The sequence below is a fragment of the Anser brachyrhynchus genome, assembly GCF_964034855.1.
Source record: "Anser brachyrhynchus genome assembly, chromosome: 2".
Taxonomy (NCBI): Eukaryota; Metazoa; Chordata; class Aves; order Anseriformes; family Anatidae; genus Anser; species Anser brachyrhynchus.
Window position 1 is genome coordinate 61,999,325 of NC_137695.1, and position 24,313 is coordinate 62,023,637.

Sequence of the window (24,313 nt, forward strand, 5' to 3'; positions counted from 1 at the left end):
ACAGTTGTTTGAGCGCCATGAAATATCCAGCTTCAACAGAGTAGTTTAGAGGAACTGTACCAGAAGAAGATGTGCTCCCCACCATATATTAAATAAGATTTAAGCAGTGGTTTTTGTACATGTGAACACCTTCAAAATCCCCAAAATATCCTTTCATCTTCAGAATACACACGGTAAGAACAACTAAGTTCAAGACTAAGATGGTCTCTTCTGATGACATACACACCATGAAAGCAGAGAGTTAACAGTACAGACCATGATCCATCTGATCACCAGAATCCAATGGTCTCCTGTTAATGAGCAGGTCTCTGGAGATCTGCTACTTAAAAGGATGTTTCTCAACAGGAAAAGCTTTTTCTAAGCCCAAAAGGCCCAACATACAAGCAAAAGGAAAGCAAACTACACTTTTGAAATGCAGAGATGGCTGTTCCTTTGTAAAGGAGCTCTGGTAAAGACAGAACCACTAAAGCTCTGGATTACAGATGTCCTGAAATCTGCTTTGCTTTGAGAAATACTCCTGAATGGCAGCAATTTGCAACAGAAAAGGATCTGATATGAGTCCAAAAGAACGATCCTCTTAGGCCAAATGTTTGGCTCATGCTGGCCTCAAGCAAAGGCTAACAGTGGCTAACATCACTTCAAAACTTTTAGATTAAAAAGACAGAAGGATATTTTTATGAAGACCAAAATTTACTACTCTGAAGACTTTATCTTGTTGATATCTCAGTATTTAAAAGAAAACACAAACATCTGGTTTTGGTCAGTAGTGTCCATTTAATATACTCCTTAGCCACATTTCCCATCTCTTCCTCCCACCCTAAACTTTCAGTTCACACTTAAGCAGCAGATGACAAATTGATGGTGTACAAACAGAAGTTTAAAATCTGTACTCTTGTCCTAAGAGCATCAGGGGCTATTATCTGAGAAAATCACCTAGAACTTGGATGTGCCCATGCAAAAAAAAAAAAGCAGATTTTTATATACAGTCCCTATTTTCTTATAAATTTAAATATTTTACAAAAATGCATTTTCAAAGTGTATAAAGTTTAGTGAACACCCCAAATGTATCTTAAAATAAAATGTTATCTGATTTCAAGGGTTATTTCAACGATGAAGTTTAAATTGCACCAGATAAAAGGCACTTGTGCTGTGTGATGTCTTGAGCAAATGTATGTTAGTTTATAATACAGTGTCTTCTTGGATTCATGCAGTTGTCTCCGAGCATCAAGCATTCATTAAAGCAGCCAAAAGAGATCGTGAGTAAACTTGATTCCACAGTTGTGAGAATATTTTCTATCACTAGGTCAAACATACGGCATTGTGTTCCAGCTCTGACTCTAGAATCAAATGCTACAGAAAAATTGCTGTCATTCACAGGGAAATTCAAACTATGTTTCATTCTCTCATAAGTTACAAAAAGATGTATGCCATTTAATTATCAAACTAAAACAACGTTGAACAGCTCGGTGTTCAAGTAGCTTGTGCCAATGAAAGTCTGTATTTAAAAACGAGCTAGGGGCTAGTTATTCAAGGAGCAGTGCATTGTATTTTCAATTTCCACTTCACTGCTGAGATAAAAGCGCAGTCCTATTTGCTTTCATCTTCTCCAGCCTTTTCATTAAGTGGCTATTGGTCATCTCCATCTCTTCTATCTTATCCAGTGCTGTTCTTAACTATAAAACAAAAACAAAAGTTATCATCACTAAGTTTAATTGGGCTTACTGCTGTTCATAAGCCTTGACAGAGGAAATCAAATCAGGAATCTAATACAATTTTTTGGTTTTATTTCTTCTAATTGAAGTACCATATAAGTTAAGGTATGACATTTTAACAGTAGCCATATCATTACTGCAGCCAGACAAACCAGAATTCAACTGTTAAAAAAAATAACCGTGAAGCAATTTAAACATGACACATTCATCCCCCAAACAGTTAGGTGCCTGGAACTTCCCATTACATGCTATTTAAAGGTAAGGCCCTCTCTACCACTGGTGCTAGTTGATGGATATATGTATTCCGATGGGTAGCAGGCATTACACTAGTCATGCAGCAGCTCCTAAGCAAAGATGATCAACAGCACAGTTAAATACAGCCTCTTCCTAGATCCCTGTGAAGTGCATGCTGGAAATTTTCCAGGCTAACACTTGACATATGGACGATTGGCTCCTCAGTAATATTTAATGGAAGGACTAGTTTAAAATCATACCAGTTTTCACATTGAGAAGAAAATATAACTTTAGATCATTCCTTTCAAGTAAAATACTACACTGAATTGTATTTAATACTATTTTTATGTGCTACAGCTGTCTTCTGAATGCAACAGACTTGGAGGCCTTCTGAAAACACTTAACAGCAGTAACAGAAGATTTAAAAAAGAGAGCTGGGAGGCAACAACAGAGCAGTTCAGGACTGAAGTATACAGCTCAAAAGGAAATCAAGTTAATTACCTCTCGCTGAAGCTTCCTCTTTTCAGCTTTGAGTTCATCTTCCACTTTTTCTGCATTTTCTGCTGCATTTTTGTATCTTGCAACCTGTCCCTCAAGTCGTCCAATCTGCAAACCCAAACAAGATAAAAGGAATGGTTACTCAGGTGCTCTACCCTGAGCTCACTTGCCAGCAGCTGTTCTTCCCTTTCCTAAAAAACACAATAACACAAAGCATCCTGGGAATTATCCACACTATCTCCCTACGGAGAAAGGAGGTTTAAATGTGTTTAACGGCAAACAATTACTAAGAGTGTTATAAAATACAATAAATGATAAAAAAAAGTAAAATAAACTGTGGACAGAACTTGCAATACACCCTTTACTGCTTGTGTTCTCCTTTCAAGGGCTGCAAGAAACAGAGAAGAATGGAACGTAGCATAGGAAATATTTCAGTAGATATGAAAAGTTACAGAACTAAGCAGAGAGTAGACTTGGATAACGGAAATCAAGAATTGGGGAATACATGGGATTAAAAACAACCCCTGAAAAGTGGAAAAGCAGAGACCACATGAAAATGCGAAGGAGAGAAGAGACTGTATCATGACATGATGTGAGAGGTCTTACGCTGAAGCACAGAGTTCAGTAGCAAAGCACGGACTCAAGACAAATCAACAAATCCTGGTTGGAAAATGCAAATTTTAAAACCCACTTGCTTTTTTGTTGTTGATGATGATTGATTTTTTTTTTTTCTAGCTCCTTGCTATCCCCCCAAATCCATAGCACAGATTGGTAGCCTGCTGCTGTGCAAAAGACCAGCCCTGCATCTTCGATTCAAATTCTAGTTCTTTAAGTGACTTTTAAGTGATCTACAGAGAAACTGCTCTATAGTACTGTGTTGCTGACTTGCACTGATTTTCTCACTTTGCTAATATGTTATGTATGCACATGTACGTGTGTGTATATAAATTCTTGAATTTCTAAGAGCAGGTCAATATAACCAGTCAATATAACCTTCTTACAATTAAGCTTACTTAAACAGATTTTCTTAAAATGTTAGCTTCAGTCCCTCTTTATGTTCTGCTATATACATTCACATCTTAGTAACTTTACTCCAGATCTTCTCTTACGGTTAGACTATGCACAACTATTGATTTGCAGGAAATAGGAAAAAACAGATGTAGTGCTACTCTGTGGAAATCTCAAGAACAAGCAGTAAATCAAATTATGAAATACATTTTCATAGCTTTTGTTGGAAAAAATATTGGTAAATGCCTGCAGAGAAAGTGCAATGATATAAACAAATCTAAAGAAGGACTTACGTTTTGTTCCAGGGTAGTTATATCTTGTTCAGCTTTTGAAAGTTTAAATTTGTATTCACTAATTTGTCTGTTTGCATCTCCTAAAAAAAAAAAAAAAAGAGAACATTACTCAAATCAACTCTCTAAACTGGCAGCTTTCCTTTTAATTCAAATTCATTAAAAGACCATTTTACTGAGAAGCTTATATTCAGGGTTATAAAGTGGTAAATATTCTTTCTGAAATCTTTGAGAGTAAGAAAAGGAAATAGTTCTCCTGTTTTATTTTTTTTGCCTCTAAAAAAGAACATTAATTACTGCCTCTGTAAGAGACTGAATAAATTTCAGATGTATGAACTCAGATACACACCTTTTAAAACATAAAAATTTATATCAGTAAGCTCATCCCTCAAAAAAGAGGATCAATTCAATAACCAACACACCACAAAATGGTTTAAATCACAGTAGACATAATACCAGCAGAAATTCCCTGCAGGTAGACATATCAACAAAAAAGTACCTGCTCAGTGATCTATTCATCCAAAGTACTACCACTGCACAATAATATAGGAAAAAGGAGTTGGAAAAGTGTTTCCTCTCCCCAGATAATACCTTTGAACAGTAACCATTATACGTACTCTGCATTTCAATTAGTTGCAAGTCAGAACCATTCTCTAAGCCTATTATATCCGGATTCATGCCATCACTTTTAGAATATTTCTGTCGTTCTTCTTCCAACTGCATCTTCAGCTTTCTAACCTGAAACAGAAGTATTCTTTTGTGAAAAATCAACTCCCAGAAGTTCAGTAGTAGTATACCTAAACACTCAATAGGTCAACAAGGCCAAGTAGTCCTGAAATGCCACCGGCTGAGATGGTTCTGTAAATGGGAGTAACAGAGCCATGTAGGAGAGGCAGGGAAGCCACTCCCAGAGGTCTGCGGAAGCAGTTCTTTCCCCACTGCTGGGTGACTGCCATCTGCATGTCAGTTTTGCAATGGGAGTAGCAAAGCTTCCATTCATGATATAAATCTTTTAACTGATTTTTGTAATTATGTAGCTATAGTTATACATGTTTGTATACATAAAAAAATATTTAATAGTCTTGATTCAATACTAGAATTTACTGGCATTTTAAACCAAATAGCCATAGTAAAATTAAGGTATGTTCTCAGCAAAAACAGGTGTCGACAGCACCATTTTGAATTTGTAGTATGTTCAACTAGAGGCACAAAAACTAGTGTTCTTAACAAATGCCCACTTGATATGTTTTCTTGAATTCTCTATTCTCAATACTGACCTGCATTAAAATACAGCGACTTTAATCATACTAATCTTTTATTTAAGTAACTGAAGTGATCGAAGAAGTAGTACTGCTTGGTAACGTCAAAGAAAGATGCTTGAGCTTATGAGATTGTCATTTTATTGCATTACACATTTACTGAATAAGACAGAAGAATAACCAAGTATGTATACTAAAAAAAATTTTGTTGTAACACCAAATTTGTTCTGTAGCACCAGAAATGGCAGAGTCAGCAGCAAATTAGTTTCGAGCTAGCTAGTTACTGAACTTAGGATTCTCTTTAACAACAAAGATCAAAGTCACATGGATAGGGACACTAGTGTGAGGAGCTGTTAATTCCCGGTAGTCAGCCTGATTAGATGTTGAATATTTAGTTTGCTTTACTGCTCAAGTAATATGATTAAACACCAAATGTACTTAATATTTGTTTATTGCTACTATATTCACATTCTGTAAAAGGATATACAAAGTTATGTTTCTAAAAATAATAGTTTATTTTACCTGGGACAATAGTTCTTCCTTTTCTCCAGCCAGTTTTCGTAGCCGGACATCTAAAACAAAAGAACTCAAAGGAAAAAACAACCCACAACCAGAAATATGTAACTAAGGATGTATTTTTCTTAACTTTTAGTTCATTTTCGAAGTAAAACAAACAAACAAAGCTTCAAACAAAGCTAACAGCACTGTCAGAATAAAACCTTGTTATCTCCCTAACAACATAACACTTCATTAATACTGGAAAAATTAAAAACCAATTAATTCACTGTGTATTTGTATAACAGTTTTAAAAGTAAGACCTATGAGTAGTAAGACCTGTGAGTTTAGTAATTCTTCAAAGTAAATTAACAACCAAGTGGTCAAGAACAGCTATTTCCAAAACAATTTAGTCCTGGCTGTATACTCTTTCTTGTCTTACTCTTCAAGACTGCTATCCCTTCAGGCAAAGCACTGAGCTTGTAGAAAGCATATATTTCTAGAAAGTTTTATAATTCCTGTTCTCAATCCATGGAAAAGTACTTGGGAAAGTGCCCAAGGGAATGTTTCAATATCTCCAGTCAGCCAGACAATCAGTAATAGCTACAAAATACAGTCAAACAACACGATGCTAAAATTATAGCAGCTCACATGAAAATTACAACTCTGAGAGTAACGAAGCATAAAGACATTTGTATTTCACCATTATAGAATGACAACAGAAACACGTATCAAATTTAATCTGTCTAAACATTTAACTATTATACATAATGTGCAAATATAATGCAAGTGCACAGAAATTTTTTTGCTTTTTAACAGTTTTATGTTGAATTGACTTATGCACACAATCCAAAAGCCTATACTTTGGGCAAGTCTTAGTTGTTTTTTTTTTTTCCCCCAACAGTAATAAAACAAACTGGACCAAAAAAATCTAATCGGTTACAAATGTTCAGACACATCCTATTATATTTTTTTACTCAAAAGATACATGTCTGTTTACTCAGGATAAAAAAAAGTTTAAAAGTAGTGTAACCATACTCCAGAAGCATCACGGGTATCATTTTGTGGTTGCAAATCACAAAACACTGAACAGAATGCAAACAAGACTTAATAAGCTCTCTGTATTTTAGGATATTTTTACCTAATGGTCCTTCTCCTGCAGATTCCAATACTTGAGCAGCTTCCTGTGATACAACTGTTATTGCACCAACCGCTGATTCATGGTTTACATCACCATTCGGTGTGCCATCTGGAATTATAACTAATCCGTGTTTCTAAAAATACAAAAGAAAAATGTTGTACTCATTCAAGACCAGTGCTAAATTGTAACTGGACAGAAAAGTTTTGGAAAAAGCTTTTAAAATTGATTGAAACAGTTAAATGAAATGCTCCATTTGTTCCCTAAGGTCAGGTTTTGAGACCGCACAAGAACAGTAATCATTCTTCCTCTTCTTCATTGAGCTTGATTTCATGCCCCATTACTGGATTTCTGTTACTGTAAGGTAACTACTACTGACATACCTCTCCTCTCTTCATTGCTTCCTTCAGGTCAGCCAACTCCTCTCTGAGCTCATCTCGCTCATTCTTAATGCAGTCAAAGTAATCTTTCTGTCTTTCTAGGGCCTGGGTTCAGGCAGATAGCAAGAAAAAGAATGGCACAAAGAAAAAAGCAGATGATAGATAGCAGAGAGATTTTCTAAAAATAAAGAGCTTAACAAAAGTAAAAAAATTAAAAGGGGCTATTTTATATATAAAAATATGTATCTCTGAAAACTACCTTTTTACAATTCACATATCTAGCGTCACTGGTAGATGTGTCTTAGCACAATTTTTTCTCCAAATGGGCCTTAGTAAACTCTACAATAAATATCTATTTAGTATATTTTTTCATAGGCTTTGATAAACTAAACGGAATACCAAAAGAATAAGTTATTCTTTTTAACATGGCCAGAAATCATTTTTGCTTGAACTCAATTGACAATGATCCTAAACCACCACATTCACTGAGATAACCTTTGTAGGGCATAGAAGTAGAAATCTTACCTCGTAAAAGACCATTGGACATACAATTCTGTCATCCACTTAGAAATGCTAGGTTATAGTTTACTACTCACTTAAGTATACTAACTACTCTTTACTAAAAGCAAAACAATCACTTTTAGAGAAAAGCAGAAGCAAACACTAGCAGTACTACATTAGCACAAGAAAAATCTCAGCTAAATGTACAATATGGACGTCGATGAATTTGCCTACCTATAGTGCAGCTCTGTTACTTGGCAGTTAATCAGACATTTTCACTTGACTGGGCAGAATCCAAGTATTCCGTTCAAATTCAGTATTGCATGCATTACAGATCATCCTGACCACTAAGCAGATGCAAGAGCATGCACACGTTTTGCAAAGAAAATTATTTAACTAAACTTTGTGTCATGCATGAATGTTTAGGAAGGAATGATACCATGAAAGAAATGAAGGTGAATACCATTGCATTGATTGCAATTGCTCCACATGACAATTGCAGTATGCTAAACTTTAATAATTATGGAGAATCTGTATATGAGAGCAAGATTTCAATGCATTATTCTATTAATTTCAACAGAAAAATTTTTAAAGTGCAGTTGCACTTGATTACTATGTAAATATTAACACTGAATTACCTGTATTTTAGATGTGTGAAAGCATTAGTTGTCACCTAATAGTTTAAGGGTTTACAAGATGTCCTTTTACTTCCTAACACACATTGTTATCTCCGTAACTACATCATAAACAGTGTGAAGAACCTTAATCAGTGCATCATTTGTGTTCCACTTAAAGATAGGACTTTGCCATTTTTGAGGCATAGCAGGGAGTAGGAAGTATGTGGGGGGTGCTTTAGACTCACCCATATGGAATAGTGAACACAAAGGCCCAAAATCACGCTCCAGATGTAAATCCTCTGTACTTGGCAGTGCCCTATGATGCTGCTGACCTTCCTAAAACACCCTCTCGATCCTCCCCCAATAAACAAAAGGGCTGGCAAGCAGAAAATGTTGATGGAGAGATAAATGAAATTTCTATAACCATGCATCTCTACCTTCGGAGATATTAATTATTCAAAGTTGAAAAACTTATGTAAAGATGATAGTTTTTGTATACAGAGAGGTATTGTTGATGGTGATGATGACAGATTTTGTACCAAATCTACTGCTGGAATTCTTCTATGAGGAAGATTAAAAACCAAAACCAAACAAATCAGGCCAATTAAGCTCTGTCGGTATCTTTTAACATATCAGTATGATTAAAATATATCCACTCGGCACAATGCACATTTATCTGAGGTTCTATTTACTAAATATTCCAAAAACCTTCACAAAATCTATACCAAACTCAGATACGGCATGGATAATTTCAGCTTGGCACACATGTACTAAAGAGTAAAATAGCTATATATTTCAGGAATAATCTAACCTTGAAGTTATAGTTCAATAACCTCAAACTGACCACATTTAAAATCAAGTACAACTGTAAATTTCAATCGTTTTATAGAACTAGGACAACATGAGGAGGAAAATGTAAAACTGAAGCTCATGCTATCTTTGTTCTGCCTGCTTCCCTTTCTTCCTATGAGGTAGCACTCTTGCATACACTTTAAAAGTAGGTTATAATTCTACCCCTCTGTGAAGCTGAAATAGAGTAAAATTAGCAAAATAACTCAGTATTGGGGAGAAAGACAAAAACTGCAAGCTTTAAAAAAAAATGTAGGTAATGTGAGCAAAAAAAGACAACGGCATTATTACATTTTAAGAATTAAGAGATTTCAAGTTTGAGATAATTAAAAAATAAAATCTAGGAAAAAAAAACAAGAACACAGACTTTGAGAAAAATTTTAGCTTCCAACTTAGTGACTGTCCACAGACACTAAAAGAAAAAAAAAATCTTTGTCAAACTATTTGATAGTTCTTTGAACATTAAATAAAGGATAGGCTCTGCACTAACTGTGGTGACATATTTGAAAGAAAAAAAGGGATTGCACACAAACTGGGACAGTCCAGTACACAACGACAATGAAGAGTAAACGTGGAAGAAATATGTTCAAATAATTTAAAAATTAAGAAAAATTCTGAAGAATGTTCAGAAAAAAAAACATTTAAAAGTTGACTTATCATTGTATGATGGAAAAGAGGATTGCAATATGGATCAAAGGACTGATACATGAAATAAATATGGACTGAAGATAAGAGAGTATAACTTCTTTTTTTGTTGTTGTTGTTGTTGTTTTTAATCAGGCACCGCAAGCTAAAGATAACTTTTTGAAGTGATCTGAGATCCAGTGAATACAGCAATATTCAAAGAAATCTGAGTATGTCAAAATCCTGGTATAAAATTATTTAGTTAAAGAGAGAAACAGCCCTAGAGTTACTAAAGGACACTTCCTTTCTGAAGACTATCTACAGTTAACTCCCTCTTACCACCAGGCAATTTATTTCTGGCCCAGAACAGCTACAAGTTCAGGGCCACATCTGAGACAGTTTTACCAGTTTTGGACTGCCGAGAAGCAAAACTGACAAACCCTGCCTGAACTAAATTAGCTGTACAGCAAATATCAACTCTGTTCTTCTACCTGTACCACCTTTCAACCTACACAGGAGCCCTACAGACACTCCTCAGAAGGGCTGACACTGCCAGTGTTTTGATTCCAACTCCAAACTCCAAAGAGCTGGAAACTGTCTTATCACAAAACTAATGCACAGTGTCAGCCTGATTCGGTGTTGCATCCAAACTAAGGCCCTAGAAGGATCAGGAATGTGATACAGAATTGTGCAAGTGTGGCTGCAGAGTCATTTCATGTCTGGTCGTAGTCTTAGCACCAGGTATGTTAAATGGAAGCATGCTTAACAAATATTTACTGAGACTTCCCTGCATTTTGACCCTTAATACCTGCAGCTCCCTGCGTTTTCCATTATTTTGGTTCTCTCTCTTCTTCCAAATAGTGGAAAGCAAATCATACTAAAATTCACCAATTCCTGTGAAAACTGCTAAGACAATGACAAAGGTAGCAGCCAAATCACTAGGAAAGTCTGAACTCCGTTTAAGTTTTGAAATTATAATTTACCTTCATGAAGGTTAAAGGTTTTTAAAATAATTTAAATTTTGTATTAAATATTCATGATATGCATCTGTAGATCAATATATGGAACCAGACATTTTTTTTTACATTTGTTAAGAATTAGGAAACAGTGACATTTTTAAGTCTTGATTACAAGTAAAAAAAAAATGGAAAAAAATGATACAATTCTATGCATAACAGTTTATTACGTTATAGATTTAGTATTATTCACCATTATGCAAGTAAAGATAAAGTGGAGCTAATTTTCTTTCTCTAACAAGAAGACAGACTGCAAAACATAGTGAATATTCAAATTGGGAGTAGCCTTCATTTCTTTGGAGTACACAGCATTCCTTAGGGGGAAGAGTGATATCTGTCTACTTCTAGAATTAAAAAAATACCATTCCCCCCATATTTATTTCATACCCCTATTTTTTTATCTTTCCAATTAATTGTCTCCTGGAGATCAAACACCTCTTTGGTTATGCAGTCTATATTCTGCTGCATGCGTTGATTCTCCTGTAGTGAATAGTATGAGGGAAGAATAAAAGAAGAAAGACAAGTGAGGAAATGGGGAAAAAACATTCAAATAGATAAAGGAAATAAAATAGAAAAAGCCAACCAAGGAGTTTATGAGCATGAGATTAAAGAAAAAGGGTGTGACTGAGCATAACATAGTATTTTCCCTTTAAATTCACGCAAAAAAACTGTAATTTTTTTCCATCGTTTCATATTGATTGCAGAATTTAGTACAGCTAGGAGTACTTTTCTTTAGTAACAGTTCCCACTGCAGACTGAGGATAACATCCTTTCTTTAGGAGAACAATTAACCTTGGGGTAATTTTCATATACCTTCAAGTACTGCTTAGGAGCGAACACTCCCCACCCACCCACCAGCTGCCCCCAGCCCCTTCCCAACACATTTCTGTTATTTAGAAACAACCTTGTTTATGGAATAAGACCTAAGGGGAACTACATACATATAAAAAGCTTTCCACATTCATGCTTATAAGTTACTCGAATACATTAGGAAGTTCACTGCCATGGAACAAACTTTAATTATGTAGTAATAGTAGCGTTAATGCAAGAAATTTTATTAATGGACTTTTAGCCTGTACTTCCATTCCATAAATTTGTCAGCAGCAAAATATATAAATATCAAATGAATAAAGCTACCATTTAGACAATAAATTTAAAACATTGTATGTTTAGAAGATACTGTCCATTAACAAAAAAACCAGGAATAAACTGCTGAGAAGCATATTATGTGTATGATGTGTTGTTTATCTAGTCTGCCTTCAAAGCATTGCAACTCCAGGCAAAGCCAGCAAAAAATATCAGCAGTTTGTGCACAATTTGGAATAGTCAAGTTGCAGTATCTGTTCAAAGAAATTTAGAAATACAGCAAACGCACAGGACACGTTAACAGAAGAACTAATCCAGAAATTTCATTATCAAATGATATTGATAATGAAAATCAATTGATATTGATATTATCAAGGATAAAAATAAGCCCTTAAACTGTACAATTATGTCTAAGGAACTAGTACCATTTTAGAAGCTGGGGATGATGTTTAGCCTGCAAAAAGGACTTTGGGAGTTACTAATTAAGCTCATTTTGTGTATGATCACTATTCCTGTTCAAATCTTATACTGTTCTTATTTGCACAGGCTTATCATTCATTATCGCATATCAACATACCTCTATCAATTCATCTCTCTGTCGAAGGCCCTCTTTAAGTTCATCCAGCTTATGCTGTAAAACACTGCACGTGTGTTTCTGTCTTTCCAATTCCTATATCAAATAAGTAAATAAATCATGAATTTATTTGTGGTTTGTCATACATCTTAAATACAAAGTTTTAAAAAAATATACTAATCTCTCTTAAGAAATTCCTGCAACAGCTTAAGAAATTCTAACTACCTAGGGGCTAAAAATAACGAAGTAAGTTTTAGGTAAGTTCTCCAGATACATACTATGGAGAAGATTTCATTTAATAAAATTTGGAGGGCTGAAAAAAAAAATGCCATATAGGTTTATATATAACATTAGTAAGAAAAAGACTCAGATACTGAATTTATCTCCATATTGTTGGAAAAAAGCTGCCACATAGATTTTTCCCTTTCCAAGAAAGTGTGACAGAACATGCTCTGTTCAATTCAAAGGAATATATTTAACATTAGTGTTTGTTATTATTTTTTTTTTCTCTTTAAACGTAAACTCCATAATATTTAAAAGATCTTTGGCCACTAAGATGGATATACTTTTCTGTGAATCCAAAGGTTTTTGACTATTTCTTACTAAGAAGTGCAGGCTTGCTATGATTTATCTTGTTAGTGACCAAAAAAAAAAATCAGTACCTTTGACTTCTCTTCATTTTCCCTACAGAACTCAGCTATCTGTTCTTCTTTCTCCTCAATGACATCCTTTAGAGTATCCACTTGGTAAACCAAGTTGTTTTTCTCATTGTCTAGTTGAGCATTGGAAACCATAGCTTTCTTGTATTTTTCTTCAACTTCAGCTAGTGAATCCTAGAGGTAGTAGAAAGGGTTACATTAGTCTAACTTTAAATATAAAATGATTTTAATTTAATTAATTTTTAATATTAACATTAAAACTGAAGTGTTAGCTGTTTCACAATCAAACTCTGCAAACATTTTTGTTTCTGAACAATTATTTGTGTCATGTCTTTAGAGATATGAAGTCACAGTTTGATTTCCATTGTTCAGGTTATGTTATACACAGCAACAGATAGTCATCATTACAAAAGTATGAAAATTACAAGATAATATTCCACTTGAACTTTCTGCTCTGCCACCTTCATAATTTAACTTACAGGAACAAAGAAGTATTATCATAGCTTTACTGCATTTTCATTGTATGGACAGGAAACCACTTCAGAATTCAGCAACAAATCTGACAAAACTCAGACATGACTATAAAAGACTACAGAAATGTCTCTAAGAGTAGCTTTAACTTAATTTTCATTACTTAAGTAGTGGTCTATACTTCAGATTAGATTGAAACTGTTTTATCTTCCTATTTCTAAAAAAATAGAATAACATTTTCTAGGGAATAGAAAGTCATGCATAAGTATCATAACATCCATGTTTAATTATTTGTATTATTATGACAGTGGACATACTATGACATGACAACAGAGGAAGGGCACCAAGCCTGGGTTTTCTAGAAAACCTAACAGTAGAAATAAGGACTAAGATTGTAGGGGAGAGGCTGGTAACAATCTGATTCCTAAAAATTAAAAATAAAGCTTAACCACCGAACTCTATTCCATGTCATAATGAATCTTCATTTTGAGAAAGCTGTCTGTAAGGTGCACATTTTCCATTTTATAATTCTATCAATTACATACACTTATACCTCTGTTTAATTCATTGAATTCAGGAATTTTGTGCTGGACAAATTCAGTATTTCAGAAATCCCAGAAAAAATAATTCAGGAGTTGTACAGATCAGAAGAGAAAAGACAACATAAAAAGTAAAAAGATAAGAAAGGTACCATTATTATCTGGGAAACATTAAACTCCAAGTAGCAAAGAAGATTCACGATAAGATGTAAGAAAATAATGAAAAAATAAAGATCATCTGTAAGTAGATTCAGGTAATTCAAGTTTTACATTAAAATCACAGAAAACTTTTTTTGATGATGTAATCATGATAAATCCTGTAATAACTGGTAAAACAAAACGTCAGAGACTGTAACCTTCCAAAGACTTCCAAACAATAATTTAATATAGAGGAAAAAGAAAAATAACATTAAAATGAATGGTAGTGTCCTTCTATGGGAATATACAAGAATTAACAATAACAAGAAAAAAGCTAGGAAAAAATGCCTGTTATTTATTGCTTCTGTGAGGGTCATGAGTGGAGTCATATAGTGATTTAGGTTGGAAGAGACCTCTGGGTACCATCTGGCCTAACCTCCTAATTGAAGCAGGGCCAACCAAAGTCAGGCTGCTTAGTGCTTTCTCCAGTTCATTCTGTATGTCTCCAGGGATGTAGACTGCCTTCCTTGTGGAAACTCTTTTTCTTGAAGTCCAACTGGAATTTCTCTTCTTACAATGCAACTTTTTTCTGTTACACCTTGCCCTATCATTGTGCACCTCTGAAAGGAGCATGCACTCTGTCTTCCCTACCTCCCCCCATCAGGCAGCTGAAAACAGCATCTTAATAAAACCCATTTCTTCCTTACTGTATGGCATGTGCTGCAGGACTCGAATCATCTACAAGCACTGTAAGAAAGAAGCAAACAATGACAGTGACAGGTGTCTAACAGCCTTAAAAAAAAAAAAAACTTGCTCGAAGCTTAAAAGATCAGATTAAAATGAAATAATTACATTAACAGGGAAAAAGCTGCAGTTCTGGAAGAGGAATAAATTAATTTTGAGACAGAAGAGTGACAATTGCTTCCAAGAAACAAACAAACAAACAAAAAAAACATGCTACGCTTAAGAGTCTCTGATCAATTAAAAAAATGGAACATTGCTAATATTTCTTTGGAACTGTTCCTTTTTTTGAGGGAAGGCACATGTTCCCTATAGTGCAAGAGTTACATACAGCTTTAGTAATCTGCCAGTCTTGCAAAAAAAATAATATGGATTTAGAAGAAGTTCTGAAACACGTGCATGAGGCAGTGGGATGCCTAAGGATGAGGCAGTGGGAATAGACTGGAATGAAAATGGATAATAAAATTCCACATGAAACCTGTATCTATGAAGATACCACCAATAATTCTACCAGCAATGACAAAAGGCTATGCAAATAAGCCTGTTTAGCTAGAACAAGATGATTAAACCTAACAGACATCAAGACAGCTCCATAAAATGCATAAAGAGAAAAATCCTGAGGAAAGAAAAAGAATTCATTTCTAGCTGACACAAGGGAATATGGAGAGAGTAAGCAAACTGAGACATCAAAAGATTTGAAGGACTGACTAAATCAGAAGTACACAGATTAGTTTATTGTGCTGATAACCCAGCAGGTTTGTAGCCAGGTAAAAAGCATACTCTTAGTACTACAAGTGTTGGACAACCACAGAGATAAGCTGGTAGTGTTACTACAGCTCACTGTTACTCAACTTCCAAAAAAAAAAAAAACACTTAAAAGAGGTAGAAGCAGGCATCCTACTAGACCTTCTAACATGCAAAAGACAAAACAGCTAAAGCAGAGGTTAAGAAAAAGGGCATTGTCTTCTTAATTAGAAAGAAGGGTTCCTGAAAGAATGTCTCTGGATGGCAATATAGCTTAAGAACATATTATTCCTTATTATTAATGTGAAACAATAGCGTAAAATGAAATTCAATTTAGTAAGCTAAACTTATGTCAAGATCTCACTGTCTACTGTACTCCTATGCTCTCTGGCAACTCTAATGGATTACATATAATAACAGCGCCTAGTACTATGATTCAGAACTGTAGTCTTGAGACACTGGCAAACATGCGTAAGCGTTAGAGCAAGATCCATTCTGAAAATATGATGCAATCTCACATTTTATTCAAAGTTAGTGCAATCATGGCTATGTCAAACAACCTTGCCATTCTTCAAATTTATTACGGAAAACTTTGAGAGCACCAAGAAATTCAACACTATCAAAAAAGGAGCTTTTTAACAACTTTACTCTTTGAAGTCCTTTTAATAGTCATATAGCAATATGATTAGAACAGGATTAGAATGTCTGAGCTTCTCTCAGTTTGAAAGAGAGTTACTTATCCTCTAAAATTCAAATAATTTTTGCTATGCTGAACAGCTCAAATTACGTATTTTCTCTTCACTATACCACCTAACATGCTTAATATGGAAATTCAAGGAGCTGTTAAATTGCTCTAGTAGCAAGCAACATTCATTGAATTCTTTCTCTGTATGGATATAAAACAAGTATGTCAAGAGTTCTTTACTTTTATATAGAACCATTCACAATTAGATAACAGGAAGGAGAACAGAAAAAATATCCTGAACAAAAGGTATTGTAAGCCACGTAATTTGCTGTATTCAGTTTCCCTTCAATGCAGAAGGGAGGAAAACAACCATACTTTAGATTAACTGTAAACTGTAAATAATGTGCAAATTTACGTAAGAAAAACATACTTGTCTAACAAGCCAAAAGAGAGACAAATTTCATTAACCTAATACTGAAAATACCAACCTATATAGAGAAAGATAACTGAAATTGCAAACCACAAGCATCAGAATTATATATGTATTTCTTAACAGCATGCTACAAATAATCCGATCAAAAATAACCTTCTCCTGCAAGCAATATGCCTGCACATCTTTCAAGAGTATTACCTCAGTTTTGCTTTATAAAATGTAGTACTTACTGAAGACTGGAAGACTAATTCTTAAGTTCATTGTCGTAACTATATCATAATTCTTTCTTCCACATTCAATATATAGCAATTACTTGGAATAGATATTTATTTAAAAACAAAACACTGAAAAAAATAGATTAAATCTCTCATAACCTTGCCACAAAATACCTGCTAAAATATAGAAGTCAATACTATTTTTAACATAAACCAAATAATAATTTTGAACATATATTGAGATAGTATACTTAATATCTTTACCCATATGACAAACTTAATCTGATGCTCTCTATGCATTAAAAGTTAGGCACATGCTTTAAGGAAATTAAAAAAACTTGTTAGTAAAGCTTTATATAGTTAGTGGAACCAGTGATATCTCCATTACCCCAAAATACCCATACAGAATGCATGCTGGGGAAAAGCCCTGATACCTTTAGTTCTTTAAGTCCCTGCATGTATCTCCCTTCTACATCGTGTATCTGGTCCTTAAGATCATAGATATCCTGCAGGACATAGGAATGAACCATTGCATAAGAAGTATGGGGAAGTAATTTACAGCTGAAAGAGCATTAAAGGGTTTATATGAATTTCTGTCAAATGCCAAAGCCTGCAATAATTTACAGAAACTATTTAATTCACAAAAACTAGATGGAAATTAAGATTTTGTTTATGTCATTGAATCCAAGCCGCAAGAATTAAAACAGATCTCAAATAGGACACAATTATTTCAAATTGACATAAACAAATTCCTGTATTAAAATGAGCTAAACTGTCAGCACCATAAATAATTATGAACATAACAAATGCAATTATCAAGATAAATAAAAAAGTTTTCCTGCAAAAGTTATATTCTCATAACTTTTTCTTACTATTAAGAAACGAACAGTTTTGTAACAAAGAATTCCTCGTAACCCCAAATACAATCTTAAACTAGCTTCAAATTCTCTGAAAATGCAGTTTACCCGTAATTCACTGAGGGAAGCATCAGGATCCAGCAAACTGCTTGTATCTCCACTTCCTCTCCTAGAGGAGTTGCCACTCAGAGGAATTGAATTGCGAGATGATGGCTTAAAGAAGGGAAAACAGCATATCAGGTACAATACTGGGATTTCTAGTATACTTGACATTACTCTTTTTTAAATTCCTTTACAATCATAAATAACTTTTCTCTTGTTTCAACTGTTTCTTAACATTACGTTAGAGACAGTATTTTCCTCTGAATATTTTCCAAAACTTATGTTACTTCCTGGTGAAACATACGTTTCTGTTTGCCATCACCTGGTATATGAGCAGCTTACACAGAATAGGAACACAGAGGTTATGTAGCAGCACAGAAAAAAACTAGAGGACTTATGAGTTATTTAAATATTTCAAGTTAATTTCCAGTTTTCTGTTCGGAAAGTGTTCACAAGGAGGCTGTCAGTGCTGGGAAACACTGCTAAAATTATTTCCGCCAAACAGGATTCAGAATATTTTATAGCCCTAGTATCTTAACATATTACCTCTCCCGCTGAATATTTCTCCCAGAAAAAGAATTCTGCAAGAAACCAACACTTGCTATAAGTAAGCTAAAGAATAAAAGTATTTTAGATTCTATTTTTAAAATTTTAATTTCAAACTTCTTACCCTTGAAAAAATTTCTGAATGTGATTTTTCACTCTTTTCTTCCAGCTGAAAAAGAAAAGGGAAAAAGATTACAATGCACCTTTCGCAATGACAGACTACAGAAGCACTGTCTTCTTCTGTTCAAAGATATTGTGAAATATTTAAGAACATGAAGTGAAACACGAAAAAAGTCCAGAGGTTAACATACATCAAAATATGGTAAAAAAAAATATACAGCCTCAAAACAGTTTTTACCTTTATTGCAAAATAAATGAGTGCTTGTAAAGAAAAAGCCAGAAACTTTTTTTTACAAAGTCTTCCAGAAAGTCAGTATTAAGGTTAAAGTACTGAACATCAAAACAAGTATCACTACTTTAAATTTGAACATAGTAGTGACTACAACACTTGGTGGCATAACAAACATGAAGTTTCATGCAAGTGCACTTCAGACAACCAGTGATACCAGTGTGAATAACCTAGTTATTAGAAAACACACTTCTTACTTCAAACTCTGGTAAAACAAGAAATTACATCAGGCCAACAACAATCCATGTGAAAGCTCTGAATTATTTAATAATTTCAGTTCATATTTTTTGAACTGAAGCCTGAGCAGAAGAACAAACTAAACCTAAATTTTCATCTAGGAACCTTTGACAATCCAAACTCGCATTGCGTATTTTCAACATTTCTATGAATCAAACTAGGTAAAACTAAATGAAGACCACAACACGTTGATATATTTCCTAAAAGCATGATCTTTCTAAAATCTTGTTTCTCCAAAACATATTTTAGTCCCAGACCCATGGCAACATATGTGGAAGTCTGTTATAATCACAGCAGAAACAAATGTTACTCTGTGAGAACTATTTCTTTCTGTTATGGTTTCTACAGGTCAACACTGCATTTCCATGGCAAATTCATCATCTCCAATGACACCTGCGATTTTAATTTGCAAATACTTGGCACCCCTGTGATGGTAAAAATGACATGAAAAATCCAACTCATCTCAAGTATCCATTTGGAAAAACTTAGAACATTATCATATTCTAAACATACATTATGTAAACGACATTGAATATGCAAATTCTAAATTACATTTACATTATAACAATGATATAAAGACTGAGAAGACAGCGTAATTGCCAGTCTCTGCCTGCATATTTTCTCTCAGCAGAGTATTAGCTTGAGAAAAGCAGTTTTATTAGGAAGAAAATAAAAGCTCAAATTTAAATTGGAAAAATGACTAGTCTGTCAGACTTGGAGCACAGAGAGAGATACATTTTGCATATTACTGCAAGTTATCCAGCACTATAAGAATATTAAATCATCTAAAAGTGGAATTAAGAAACTGTGACCGTAAGGGTACAGTAGCAGTCATCTGGACCAGCCTCCCATTCAAAGCAGAATGGCTGTGGACATAAATCCAGGTGAGCCGTGCCTTTATCTAGATAGCTTCCATTAGCTCCTAAGGATGGAGTCTCCAGCCTTGGTGTAACCCGTGATAGCAACAGTTACCTCCTTGTGGAGCTTCTTCCACTGTTTAGTGTGAACCTCCCAAGACACAGCAACCTTGGGCGACACCACTTGGCACAGCTCAGAAGAGTTGGGAGCTGCTGTACATCACTACGTAGCCTTCCCTCTGCCCAGCTAAACAAGCCCAGTTCTCCCAATCTTTCCTCTTAGAGCATATGCTGGCCCTGACCACTATTTCAAAGACATGAAGAACATAAATTCCCCTATTTTTTCACTGTTAAGCACAAAAATTCTGACTACAAGTAACAAAAAATTTTTAGAACTAATAGTTACAATAAAGAAAAGGCAGCTAGGTTTGTCATTAGTGATGCTCAGATTAAACAAATGCACAGGAAAACTGCCATTACAATTTTCCTGTGATGAAAAATCCCCTCCCCCTTTTTTTTATTGGAGCATTGAGTGCTCCATTGAGGGATCGTGACAAAGTTTCATCATGGATGATTGAATACTAAAAGACAGTAACAACAGCACACCTCTAAGTATCTATTTTTGTCACTAAACCAAATAATACTATTCCAAAACACCATAGAAGTCTAGAAATTGTTAACTTTATATAGTGAACTTCCAGAAGAAAAAAAAAAAAATTCACAGTGAAGAGATGCTTAAGGTTATCACACATTAAAAACGTGAAGTGTTAGCACTTGCCACATGCTTCCAGCAACAGGCAAAATCTCCTTAAGATAAAGCAGCATGCAAAGACAAAATACTTTTTAAAAATTCAGACTCCACACATTTTTATACAAAAGACAGACACTAGTTTGAAACAAGCCCCAACCATTCAACAAACCTATGTGCCATTAAATATCTCCAAATTCTTTTACAGCATTTATTCATTTGGAGTATGAAAAGAAAATCCGTGGTTAGTAAGTTTGCTGTGTTCACCACAGTGTAACAACAAGCATTGCACTCACACTATTCAAAACTTGGACATCATCTGCATCAGAAACAATGCTTCCCCTGCGGTTGGAACGACTAAAATAATCAGCAGCAGTTTCACTTTGATCAGAAAAATCAGAGGACTTCAAAAGATAAGGAGAAGGTTGAAAGAGAACTGAAGATGGTATCACAGAATGAACAGAAATGTATTTAAAATATAGTAAATCAATTTAATTACTGCAATTTATTCCTGCATTTCTAACAACTGTTAAATATCAATTTCTTCTATATTTTTGTTATCTAGAATGTTTCTATATGAATAAAGCATATGCCACACATTATGAATACTTCAGTCAGTATATACATAATTTTTAAACACCATTCAAGTTTACTATTGGATAATTTAAGGTATCTAGAAGTAAGGCTAATGAGCATTTATTACCAATTCATTTTCCTTGTTTGGAGCCATAAAAAATACAATCAGATATACAAAAGGGTTTGGGATTAACAACCTATATTTATTTAAAAAATAAAGTTTGTACATGATAAAAGCAGGTGATATCATAAGAAATCAAAAAATAGAAAAACACTTTCCCCACAAATGATTTTTCTTTAAATCCCTGTCACCACACTACAATCAATCTAATCTGGGGTTCCTCTCATTTATAACTTTAAGAGGCTTTACAAAGGAAGACAAACTTATTCCCCAAAGCTTTATGTCAGGCACCTAAAAAAAAAAAAGCGAGGAAAAAGTGATAATGCTACACAACACTTGTAAAAAAGGCAAGATATACCTAAACATACTACAATCATTTCAATTGCCATAGGAATTGAAGCAAAATATTGTACTAAAAGTATGTTACGCATGTTAATCACGTTACTGTGGACATTATATTTAAAGTATACACATGAAAGAAGCTTTAAATGAACAGCTTGAAAATAGTCTTCATCTCATTTTCACCATTTAAAAATAATTTGGAACTTTGTACTTCATATACATAATTGATGTAGCCTCATCTCATTCCAATTAAAAGAAAGATGTCTTTTAAGCAAATGGGACCGGTTAAATATGAAATAGTTGGCTGATCAACACCTACATCTCAAATTATGCCTACAGTAAATTCAGCAAACAGCTATCTTAAAGTAATTAAGGAACTAGAAAAAAATTTGAAAGACAGTATGCAACCCAAATCACTATCCACACTTGCATGCCATGATCAGAGGATTTAGTTTGCTTTATTTCTTCATCTGTACACCACAAGGATTAAAGTATATATATTTATGCATTTTAATAATTATAACTTAATACTAAACCCATAATTTATATTATATAAAATAATTAATGTTTTACTAAAATCAAGTGCTTGCCTATTTTGCATAAGGAACTTGTATAACGTGAATGAAAAATCTGTTCTGTATGGGAAAAAAGTGAAGTTATAAGTAAAGCATTCTAGAAAAACAGGATAAAATGAATGACTTACACAAGCTTAAAAAAACAGATATTTTGGCATATTTTTTCTGAACAGAAGTGAAGTTTTGTGGGGTTTCAGTTTTTGTTGTTGTTTGTTTTAAGGGGAACAGTTATGCCAGAAGGCTGAAGCATCAAATATGGCTTACATTAAAAAAAAATAATGCAAAAAAAATACAAGACTAAAACCGTAATCAAGGGGCTAATACATTTATTATCTTTCATACAATCTGTAATAAAAGAATATAATGGAACAAAACACACTTAGATTTGTGATAAAATTCAGTGGGCAATGTTCAAATCTTAATGGTGGCCAATGCAAAAGTAAATTTGCAATTCGCTCAGATCCTCCTCAAATATTATCCTAAGTTTTGTTTTTATTACAGATTTTTTTCATTATTGTTGACTGCCTAAAACATACCTTCAAAAGCCTCATAAGAAACCACAGAAACTACCACCCCACTGGGTGAAGGTTTCTTTATTGCTGTATCCCCTCTCAGAAGGGGTCTAGTAACGTCAACTAGTAAACTAGCCTCAGAAGCAGGCACACCTCTCTCTTTCTTGATCGGTCTATCAAAACTAATACTGGTTTTAAGATGGTGAGGCACCATGGATTCGTAATTTTCCAACATTGTTTTCTACTCTGATTTCAAGTTATGTCCTATTTTCACTTTTGATTTCCAATGAGTAGTGTGTTGATTTCCAATGCAACACACAAATGAAACTAAAATATTAACAGAAGTACAGAAAACAATGCTTACATTATGCATAACATTTTTACTTAGTCTGTTTAACATAGTCCCTTCAGAATTATTTCATTCAATTTGTTAAACAGATACTTTGAACCCTGTTAAACTTTCACTAGTCTATCTTGACATTAATGATATCACAAACATACTGAGATCCAATTATATAAATTCCTACATATGTATAAAATACATATTTTAATAAATTTATCTCAATAGGGACTAAGGACTACTTGTCTTAAACTTATCAGAAACTTAATGGAGACAAATACTATGTTCACAGTTCAAGAGACTTCAGAATTGGATGGTAACACCTCCTACATTTTGGAACTCCATAAGGAAACTGCAAAATTCCCTTTCTCCCCATGCCTTTAAAAATTCACTCTGAGGTCTGTTGTAGCTGAAAAAACAGTTTCTGACAAATCTGTTTTTATTCTTCCTCTGTAACATTGTTGAGAATATGTGAAAAATGAAAACAGGACTGAACATTTCAGCTTAACTCATAACCAAACACTTTTTTTTTTTTAATGTAGCACAACAAATGAGCTGCTGCTGCACCAATAAAATCAATACAGTTGTTCTGCTGCAGAAACATGGTGCAACTATTTAAAATCAGTTTGCAGCATGAAAAAAACATCTTTGGAATGACAGTATTAACACAATATAGACCTAGGAACAGTTTTTCTCATTTTTGAGTACCAATCATCAGAAAAATCAGGCATGTACTTCTTACATTTGCAAGAGATGCTTAGAATAGGAAATTCTTTATTGCTTCTATACTTTCCTATCTTACTGCTAAAAGTTCATATCTTGCTAAAAATTACATCTGACAAATGACATTTTTTGATGCAAAGTGAATATCAAGTCTGTGTGTTCATCAGTAAAATGATCCACAGTGTAAATACTCATAATCGTTGTGTGTTAGTATCAAGGCATTCAGCAAAACATGCAAAAGGAATGCTCACCACAGGACTACTTCGAACTGAGCTTGCTCTTGAAGAATACCAACTGTATTCAGATGGCTAAAGAAGTTATGAAGGAAATTTTCATAATTTTCCTTGATTTTTGTCTCCAGAAAACAAAGATTTTGAAAGGAAGGAACCAAAAGCCTGTAACACTTACAGTGCGAGAACTATATGAGCTATGCAATCCGTCACCACACAAAGACGCCTGAGA

General features: G+C 34.1%; 1 protein-coding gene across 24 annotated transcripts in view; it reads right to left on the reverse strand.

Moving 5' to 3' along the window:
• Window positions 1–754: 754 nt before the first annotated feature.
• LRRFIP2 (LRR binding FLII interacting protein 2) overlaps window positions 755–24,313 on the reverse strand; it is a 53,257-nt gene continuing 29,698 nt past the window's right edge. For 11 of the 24 annotated variants that reach the window (XM_080580535.1, XM_080580550.1, XM_080580528.1 and 8 more), the window contains 13 exons: window positions 18,536–18,580; window positions 17,872–17,976; window positions 17,341–17,412; window positions 12,944–13,114; window positions 12,285–12,377; window positions 11,009–11,101; window positions 7,018–7,119; window positions 6,638–6,770; window positions 5,524–5,573; window positions 4,360–4,480; window positions 3,746–3,825; window positions 2,448–2,552; window positions 755–1,673 (listed from right to left, as the gene is read on the reverse strand). In XM_080580535.1, coding sequence (XP_080436661.1) covers window positions 1,563–1,673; window positions 2,448–2,552; window positions 3,746–3,825; window positions 4,360–4,480; window positions 5,524–5,573; window positions 6,638–6,770; window positions 7,018–7,119; window positions 11,009–11,101; window positions 12,285–12,377; window positions 12,944–13,114; window positions 17,341–17,412; window positions 17,872–17,976; window positions 18,536–18,580 — 1,281 coding nt within the window. In that variant the 3' untranslated portion in view covers window positions 755–1,562. Of the gene's footprint in view, window positions 1,674–2,447; window positions 2,553–3,745; window positions 3,826–4,359; window positions 4,481–5,523; window positions 5,574–6,637; window positions 6,771–7,017; window positions 7,120–11,008; window positions 11,102–12,284; window positions 12,378–12,943; window positions 13,115–17,340; window positions 17,413–17,871; window positions 17,977–18,535; window positions 18,581–20,958; window positions 21,067–24,102; window positions 24,160–24,259; window positions 24,308–24,313 lie in introns of all 24 variants that reach the window. The other 13 variants (XM_080580542.1, XM_080580541.1, XM_080580532.1 and 10 more) reach the window with 6 other exon arrangements.